We start from the raw sequence: 10467 nt of genomic DNA, 5'->3' as shown, positions 1-10467 counted from the left end.
CGCCGAGTCCCCGTCCAAGGTTGCGCCGCCGCCCGTCGAAAAAACACCGGGCGACAACAATGACATCAACACAACCGCCGCCGCCGCTGCCGCCGCCTCGCTATTTCAACAATGCTCGCCACTACTACCACTATAATGATATTATACATATATACATAAAAAATATATATACATATTTATACTCCACAGTCTCATCCACCAAATTGTAAAGCGGCGTTCGCACCGGAACCGTCTTCATCTCTCGGCTTAGCCGCCAAAATTATTATTCATCAGCTATTTACACTTCCACGATTATTAATACACTCGTAGAGGCATGGTGGGAATTAAACTCTGGTCAGGAGATAGTCATTCTGATACAGACCATCCGGTAAATTTCGTCTCCTAGGTTTCTAGATACTTATTATCTTAACAACGTAATATAATTTATACATTTTTTTACAAGGTACTTTAAAGTATAAAAAATTTTAAGGTGAACAGTTAACAATATAGGTGCGGACTTCGGCTATCAGGCCATCTAAAAAATTCCCAGACTAGTCACACCGCATAAAATTAGTACCAGTTTTTTATATAACCGTATAGTATACTATAATATTATTTCGGTTTTGTGTGTACAGTGTACACTATACAGTACCTGTGGCCCCTAGCCTGTAGACTTAAAACACATGGCCGTCATAAGGGTTCAACCCAATTCCAAACAACTGTTTTGTTTTCAGTCATGGTAAATCTTAAATTAAACCTGCATCCTTCCCAGAAAAAGTATGCTGAATACGGTCATGTTAATCCACCAAGAATATAGACCTCAAAAACGTATGTTATAAATTATTAAATTTTTTTTTTTTTGAGGTCACACAATAAATGATAATTTCATTAATTAATAGTTATTATTATGTTTAATTTGATGACCAGTTCTGGTACCGAATAGGTTTACAATGCGAACGCCTTGCAGTATGCAGTATGCACCTAGTAGATGTCTTAATTTTTATTTCATCTTTTTTTTTTTTTTTGACCCGACGACGATCCGTAGTTATATTTTGTATTTTTTGTTTGTCTTCTATTTCGACAACCCTGAGATTCAGTCGTATACTCGTATGTATAACGCAATAATATTTTTATACGGACTAATGGCGACAGAATGCCGAGGGTCGGTCGATGGGGGAAAACGAAACGGGAGACTCTCCCCTCCCCACGGTGCCCATTGTTATCTTATTGTGGTAGCAACAAGGACTGAGATTTATGTACTATTATATTACAATAAAACTATTTTCTTTGTTGGAGTTTTTATTAAAATAATAATTTTAATAATTTTCAGTAGTCAAATTTAAAAACAAAAATGCGTCGATGTTTAACAATAATTATAGAAATAATACATAATTTATATAACATAATATTGTATACCTATATATATATATATATATATATATATAATAATTTGGTTTTTTTTTCTTTTGTTGTAATCTTTTAAAATAATAAATATCGATACAAAATGATTATGAATATTGGTGGACCAAAAAAGAGTTGTTAGGCGGCCAACTAAAAAAAAAAAAGTATTATGAAAAAATTTCCCTATAGATTTTATTTAATAAATAGGACAAATTGTATTCGGTTTTTCAAACTGTGAAAATGGTAATATATCATATACATAACACAAAGTAGTGCCAATATTTGTGTACTTTGTTTGAATTTATTCGATCATGTTATATCAACTGCAAAAACATATTTATACACAACAAAAACACTTAAGCACTCCTATTATTAGATGGTTCGTGTATAAACAAAACACGTTGAAAAATATACCATTTGCGTTTTTCAATTTAATATTTTTATTCTTTATAATAAAACTTTCGTCATCTTTAGGTATATTATGTGAAAACGTTAATTCTTAGCGTAAATGCCTGTAAGTGGAATACGCTTAAAAAATTAACCATCTAGGACTGAAATTAAAAAAAACTAATAAGTTAAAAGCCATAATCGTTAAAAGGTATCACACTAGGCATTATAACCTGCGAATTTTTCGTAACAGCTTTTTAAGTGGTTTCAGAGACAGAAGGACACTTTAATCTCTGACTGTTGTGATAAATATTCGTTACAATTTTATTGAACGTTTATGCGATCTTTCATAAGACCCAGCAACATATTATCGTTAATTGGCTAATTAGTGTAATTTTATTTTTATTAATACGTCTTTAGCTCATAACGTAATTACGTTTAGTTCAACTGAGACATTTTATAGAATAAAATGTCTTTAGATTATACATTCACTTCCCATGTTTTATACGTCAATTGTGTATGGCCGTATATTTTTAATTCCCCTTCTCACAAAAAAAAAAAACAAAATATTTTTTTCTTAGTTGTATGGACTAAGAAAAGTCGAGTGATGCAACCTCATCTATATAGGTACAAACTGGTGTAACTAATTGTAACCCAAGCAGGGAAGTAATATATTTTTCTCGGGAAAATGTTCCTTTTTGAGGGTCACGATTGCACCACTTGGCATTTTCAGGTTTCACCTTCGAATTTATACATTTAACAACTTAAATTTTAGATGATTCAAATTTACTATACTTCTCCAAACAAGTACTCGGCCGGGTCCCAACGTGCTGGCTTTATATTTTTTTAAACGGGTTTTTTTTTTCGGTATTTTGATCTCTTTGTTTTATTACCACTCACACGCGCGTGCGTACCTACACACAAATACTTGTGTCTTGAATATTCACCATGTCGAGGATACTTCAACGTGTATCACATTATTCTATATTCTGTACAATATATACTATATTATATCCTGTTCCCATCACTTGACAGTAAACTTCAGTTTTTTTCTTAGTATCTAGTATGTCAATCGATACAGTCAGCTACCGAAGTATTATGCCTCGGTATAATAGTTTCTTTTTTATTATATTGCCTGTTTTCTACATTTTTCGTTACCCATAAGACATAACCATTGACCACCCTCCCCCACTCAAAATATATTGTATTACATCAAACGAGGTAAAAGAGTAGGTAAGGTTAAATTACCTAGGTACCGTGCTAATGAAATAATAATATTTAACATTTATATCATTGTAATTTTTTCGCTAAATCCAAACCTGGACTAAAATTTTCATTAGCACATCTATAGTTCTATATTATTTTTTAAAACGTCACCAAAGTTACAATTTTTTTTTTTAATGAAATTCCTTTGTGATTACACATTATAGGATAAAAAGTTACAACTTACAAAACAAAAATGTACAATTTGTTGTGTTAAAAAACAATTTAAAAAATCTACATTAATCCTAAATTCCGGAAAAATATAACAAAAAGTCTCTCTATTGGAAATACATATATATTTTAGAAAATTATACAAACGCACAAAACACGGCAAAAGTACAACTTTACGGTATTTTGTACTCGTAGGGGATTTAAAAGGTAACAAGATGTGCTAAAGAAAATTTAAGACCCGACTTGTATTTAAAGAAAAAAACACAAAAAAATAATGTATTTTGTTCCAAAAAAACAAATAAAATTTTGTTATAAATAGAAAAATACCACTATAGAATCGACATTTTTCTAGAATAACTTGTAGGCAAGTTTGTAAAGGCAAACTTTATAACTGCCCAGCTAACAGTTTCCCAGAAAATACATGTTAACCTACAAAAATTGTGCTTACATGCTAGTATGATTTTTCAATTCAACAGTGTGTGTTATGGTCGTTTAAGTACAGCTTGTACACTATACAAGGGACAGCATGGGGCGTAGTAGTTTACCTACAGCTATAGCATTGTATCGAGTTCAATAGTTTAGCTGCCTGCAGCATACAACTGCGGTATGATACACATACTTAGAATAGGTAATTGTACATAGAATTAGTAATTTTGTGGTACAACTAAAACCGAGTTGTTTTATGCAAAATACACACACAACCTGTACTTAATCTTCGATTGGAATTTATTATGTGCGCGCATGGCAAACAAGGTTATTCAACCGATGCGATGAGGGTACCTTGAAAATGTTTATGACCACTGTTAATTTTTTTTTTGCACTTCTATTTATTTTATTTTTTACTATGATGCGGGCAAACTACATATTATATATACAGTCGAAAACGACGACCTAGTCGGTTTGCGAAATTGTTTCCATAGCTTTTTTTTATTTTTTATTATTATTATTTCACACACAATAAATGTTTTAAGTACTAAAATATTATTCGCCAGGCGCCATCACGACAACCAGATCTCGAAAAATGTTTGCACGATACACATAAGGCAATAATTTTTTTCTCCACAGCAGCTAAAAAAAAAATTATAACAAAAACAAAATTAATTTTTTTTCGTGTAAAACAAACCGAGAATCGTCGGTTTATTTGCCTTTTTATTTGTATTTATTATTAAAAGTACAAGACACATAAATAACAATAGATTTTATTTTATTTTATACAAATTTACGCCAAACGACGTTTTTAGCAGCTGATAACATAAAACAAAAACACATAAATAATAGTGATTAAAAAAAAAATTAAGACACAAGATATTAAAAACATATTGTAATATAATATATAATTTTAATATATTTATGTAATAATTAATATAAGATTAATTTATTATTTTCAATTTTCTGACATGTTTTGACCTAAGTAAAGGGTCGAAGGTCGTTACTCGAGGAATTTGAACGGCTCAAACGAGAGGTTCGAATGTAGAAGATCTCTTGTGATCTGGTAAAAATACAGGGTGCTCGAATACTTATACGCTCAATGAGACGCGGAGCGTCGATTTCACATACTGGGTTGGAGTCCAAGCCATAGATCTATACTTAAGTACAGAACGGACTAATGAATAACTATTGAAATAGCGCGTGTAATGCCATTAAACAAGACGGGGAATATAATATTATATTTGACAAACAATCAAGTTGCGGTGAAAATGGCGGTACATACCCTTCACCATAAAAATAATACTTTATTACTGAACTAGAGAATACCAAGATCCATCAAGACTTAAAAAAAAAACCGTTTCAGAGGTAGATCATCCAAATAATAAGGAAATTCTGTTGTAGTCTGAGCAAGAGGACAGTACCCTTACATTCTCAGGGGCAAGAGCAACCCCATATCACTACACCTTGTAATCGCTTTTTGTAGCTCGGTGCATTCATCCTGAAATGAGATACGTGTAAAATGTTTTGCGTCATCATTAAAAAGAACTATTCGGCATGAAATAACCACAATAAATACATAGTGCTTATAAATATATTGAACAATAAAAGACGATTGACCACCTTGAGGTACACCAGGACCAGATATCATTTCAAACCGAACAGAGGCCACATCGAGAAGATTAACAAATTGTCACCTGTTAATAAGATACAAACGCTGCCACGGTAAAATACGCTCACCAACACCAAGTTTATGAAGAACAATAAATACCAGAGAGCCGTGATCTACTGTATCAAACGCCTAAGGAAAATCTGTATAATGTATATACAATAATAACTTGTGCTCTATCTAAGCGTCACGAACAAATTCCGAAAAGTCAATACCATTTGTAGTTGTGGAACAACATATAATAAAGCCATGTTGGTTAACAGAAAGCGTAGACAAGATACACGCTCAATTCGCTTAAGAACTAACATATACTCAAAAAGTTTACCAATAAATGGTAGACTAAATAATTAGGTCTATAATTAGAAACATGTGTAGGCTCTCTTAAATTTAATATTGGAGTAACACGACTGACTTTCCTAACCGCTGAAAAAGTACCATTATCATCTACCAAGAGACTTGTTTAAAATATTGCTAATAGGTACATAAAGGATATCACGACACTTATTAAGTACTAAGTGCTTCATGAACCTCAATTGAGATTGTAGAACTGGTAAATTTTGACACTATCGAGAATTAAGTTAGAGACCTCGGATTAGTGATCTAAATACAGAAGCAAAGTAGTAAGCAAAAAAATCAGCTAGGTACTTGAAAGCCCGAAGCCGATATTTTCACCAAAGTGAAACTAATAAGGAATACAAGAGATGCTATAATGACTATTAATAATATATGCCCAAAAAAATCACGTGGCCGAGTGGAAAGACAATTTTGAGTTCTACTTTTATATAAACCCTTAAACAGGATTTAGATTTAGTATTACGTTGGGAACGAAAAATAGAAAAAATGTAATAAACGGGAGACGAACCAACATTTATACTCTTTGTAAGCTGATTTTTTTCTTAATCAATAGCGTTTTAAGCTTATAATAATATTATTGTGTTATTTCTCAAACAAATAAAACAACTTTTAGGAATGTTCAGCAAATTAAGTATATTAATTAACATAGCGGTATACAACGATGATATGACTGGACAAATATTTTTATACTGTATTTTAAACAACATTGACGATTGTCGATTACAAATGGAATTATTTTTTTTGACTTGCTTAGAAGAACAAAACCATTGTAAACATTGTTTTTAATCAACTGAAATTGCTAATTAATATCTAAGGAACTAAAGAAAAAAAAAGGTAATTACTATACAGTTTTTATAAAATATTTTTGCTAGCCCTTATGTACAATAATGTTATCACAGCTAATACATATTGTGTCCAAACAAAAGAAAAAAAATGTAAGTTTTAGGTAAATTGTAGTTATAGATATAGTAGTTACTTATGTATTTATACAAAATAAACAATAATATTATATAAAAAAAAAAAATTATTTAAACCTTCTATCGGTCACGTCGTTTCCAATCAAAATTAAATTAAGTGTGACTTAGGTACACTTTTTACGTCAGTCACACAACTTAGTTATGTGACTGGGGTAAATTTTTACCCCGTGTGACTGATTGAAAGTTGGAAGTATAAAATCTTAATTAATACATCAATATAAATATTTATATAGACTATAACATAATTACTAGGCATATTTTGTTGTAGTATTCTATTTTGATTACTAATTATTTTGAACATTTCATCTCGTATTTGAAAAATATTGTAAATATAAAAAAGAATAATAATTACTAATTATAATAAAATATAAAGACATGAAAAATTGTTAATAAGCAATAGCTTATTAACAATTATAATTATGTATAAAGAAGTTACTAAAAAAAATGTCTATTTAAGTTTGTATAAAGTTTATTTGAGAACAACGGTAATAATCGCTTACGAATAAAATTACAACAATATTAATTTATAATCTATTAACAATGTAAAAATAAATAAAAAACAAGGTTATTATATTTTTGTTTTGTATTTCTAAAAAATAATTTTGGTAAAACAATAGTACCAAAAAAAAAAAACGAGTGAGTATTCTTGATACTGATGACTTCAAGGAGATAAAATAATGAGGGTTTTATTTAAAAAAAAATGTTATGATAGTGTTCGACAATTAAAAAAACCCAAATATCGGTACATTATTATTTGTTCTGTCAGAATACATGGAAGTCATGCATAAAAAAGCACCTTTGTAATTACAAAACGTTATGATCTTTACATTATCACTACACTGCTGAAGAACGTCAAACAACTTGAGTGTTGTGCATACTTTGTAGTAACCCGTTGGTGCGTTCCAAATCACCAGCTTCTATTTGCTCTTTCAACAGTTCTAATTGCCTAATACCGCTAACAGTCACTTCATATTTATGAGCGACCATCGACTGATAAAAATGCACGGCGAATGCAAGGAATATCACCAAAACGGGAATCAACATTATCACAGCAGACCATGCAGCATACTTGGACACATCGTAAAATTTCACCCAACATAGTATAGCTATTTCAGCCAAGAACAAAAGAAGCCCAAGAAGTGTTGAAAACGCCCATGCCGTTTCAATGTACCAGTGGAGACGTTCGTGTGGAGCTTCGTGGACGAGACTTACCGAATGGAGATTGCATACAGCGTCAATATTGGGTAAAATACACGTGCTGATCATTAAAGCCAACATGTGTACGGCGACTAACAGAGTTGTACATACAGCAAATGCTACCAACATCCCTTCCGGCACTTTAGAATCGTCATTGATTTGCATTTCCACCATAGCGACCTAAATTTTTAAGCTAGTCAATATTGGTAAACTATTTCAATAATAACTACAAGTAAATATTTACCATGGCGAAACCGGATAATAACGCTGATGTTTTACTGGAAGCTTTGAGTTTAGCTCTGCTCAATTGTAATTTCCGCCAAGACAGAAAGGCAGGCGAGTTAAGAGGTACGCCTCCTTCGGTAACGTCGCACTGCGACATACTATTGGCCTATAAACCATAGCAAAACAATGACGTGTTAAAAAGAAGATAAATTTAACAATATAAATTTAAAACTTCAAAAACTTTGGCTAACATTCAAATGCCAACACCATAATCAAGATGAAAATAATTTTCAAAATAAGTATAAAAAAAACTATATACATTAGCATTTGCTGTTTATTATAAAACTTGCTCATTAAATTGAGTTTTTTAATATTTAAAAAAGAAATAAAATATTTAGTATTTTATAATATGAATAATTTTAAAATATAAAACTTAAGTTCAAAATGTGTAACTTTCATGCACATAAAGCCCCAGATTAAAAGTATGTTAAAAAGTTAGACAAAGAATGTCACTCAATTTTTCAAATTACATAAAAATAAGCATACTTATCATAACTAAAACACGAATACATCAAACAGAAGATTAGCAATTCAATTTTTATTTTAAATTTCAATAATTCTTAATTTTCAAATGTTTGTCATTGTGATTTAACTTAAAACCACAGCGTTAAGTTAATTGTAAACAATACAAGGTTTACACATTAATGATATATTATCTGAACAATAATAAAATAATAGTCATCTAATTTTTGTTATTAAGTAGATTTGGAATGAGCAATGTAGGCATAAGTGTTTTTACAACCTTTACATACAATTTAAAGAACATACACAACATTTTGACAAGGGCATAATAGTGATTAGGAATAACTATTTACAGCTTGTGGTATTTAAGGAAATATAATATTTACAATTGAATTTAGATCACTGTTACAAATTAAATATGTACATTTAAATAAATGTTTAATTGGTATTCAAGTGAGCGTAAACAATACATCTGTTAGTTGTCACACTCCATTTCTTATGATTAAGAAAGACCAAAAATATTATACATAACAATAGGAGACAGAGAATTAAATAGTTTAAAAGAAATAACCAAGAAATTTGGGTGGTGTTTAATGAACCAAAGAACATAATTGTTGCGTTAAATGCATTTTGTTCTTCAAATAGTAAAATTAAAAAAATAATTTTTTATTTTAATTTAGGATTAAGAGAGGATTTAACTGTATATATTATGTATGTAAAGAAAATTTTGAAATTTAATTTGAAGTAGTGCAATATTATTTATTAAAAACCAAACAATACAACAATTTTATTGCAACTAGATGTGCAACATAATTTATTCACACAACAAAACAAACCAAAAACTTTAATTGGAAAAAAATGAAACTTATTATATTTTAAATCACCACACAATATTTTTTTTACGTTACTACAAAAGTTCATGCTACCAGCAACTAATTTAAATGTGTTAAATATTATATATTCTTAACCAAAAATTTACTTTACCGGATACCTTTTTTTGTGCATTTTAATTTGGCGTAATATAGTATTTTATATTTAATGCAGTTTTAACATATATATGGTTTCCTAAGTTTTCCTGTAAAAACCAATCATGCATTAGATAGCTGCCACACCACTTATCACCGAAAATTGAGTTAGATTATTGTCAATGAGAAAGGTTAATAATTTTTTTACTATATTCTAAGTTAAAAACATATGTTTATTATTGGTGTAGACAAACCTTTGGTCGAGTATTAAAGTTATTATAGCAGTGCCAATTAAATTCCTGTATAGGATCCACTAAGTTATCTTTTGTGCCGAACAATGTGCGACGTCCAGAACTGATTGAGAATGATGACATCAAGAAGAAAATTGGTTTCTAACATAAAGCGTTATCTAACGCATTTGCAGTTAAACGTTTTGTGGTTTTAAAATATAAGTTTATTTGTTTTAGATATTATTACTACCTACTGCAGAATTAAAAAAATATGAAAAAAACGACTACAGTATTTGTGTGTGCATAGATTCTGTGGTGATTCGAGAGGCCAATAATATTATTATAATTATTATTGATACAGCTGTAAATACTGTCACAGTTCACATTAAATGCTCTAATTGCTAGTATTATTAGAACGATTAATTACACGTTGATGTTAATAACACACTTAACATATACATATAGTTCAAGCCAGTACTCACGGGTTTCTACATAACATGAATAACAAAAAAAACGATGAAAACACAATATTTTACAGCAAATTAGGTCCACCGTCCATTAGCCAATACTCGGTACTCGATATTAAAATCATGAATATTATATGGAACAACGTTAACATATCATACTTATCAACGTCTGCAGTCTGCTCTCTGCGGGTCGCGGGATAGAATATATTTCCCTCAAGTGCCTTATCACTCTCA

At 30.3% G+C, this 10467-nt stretch overlaps 1 protein-coding gene across 5 annotated transcripts; it reads right to left on the bottom strand.

Moving 5' to 3' along the window:
• Nucleotides 1-4440: 4440 nt before the first annotated feature.
• LOC126842691 (calcium release-activated calcium channel protein 1) lies at nt 4441-10422 on the bottom strand. 5 transcript variants are annotated; one of them, XM_050579780.1, is made up of 4 exons: nt 10249-10421; nt 9556-9646; nt 8069-8215; nt 4441-8004 (listed from the first exon to the last, which is right to left on the bottom strand). In XM_050579780.1, the coding sequence occupies exons 2-4, from the start codon at nt 9574-9576 to the stop codon at nt 7480-7482; spliced, it is 693 nt and encodes a 230-aa protein (XP_050435737.1). In that variant the 5' UTR covers nt 9577-9646; nt 10249-10421; the 3' UTR covers nt 4441-7479. The 5 variants fall into 5 exon arrangements, with proteins under 5 accessions (XP_050435737.1, XP_050435738.1, XP_050435735.1 ...); XM_050579781.1 differs by lacking the exon at nt 10249-10421 and adding an exon at nt 9791-9914; XM_050579778.1 differs by lacking the exon at nt 9556-9646 and having other exon boundaries at nt 4442-8004; nt 9791-10422.
• Between the last annotated feature and the right edge of the window lie 45 nt (nt 10423-10467).

The sequence above is a fragment of the Adelges cooleyi genome, unplaced genomic scaffold, assembly GCF_023614345.1.
Source record: "Adelges cooleyi isolate 19-005CV unplaced genomic scaffold, UGA_ACOO_1.1 ACOO_flye_CR_arks_rails_tigmint_CR_PRNA_574, whole genome shotgun sequence".
NCBI classification, from domain to species: Eukaryota; Metazoa; Arthropoda; class Insecta; order Hemiptera; family Adelgidae; genus Adelges; species Adelges cooleyi.
Note: the sequence above shows the minus strand (reverse complement) of the source record. Positions and strands in the feature narration are given on the sequence as shown.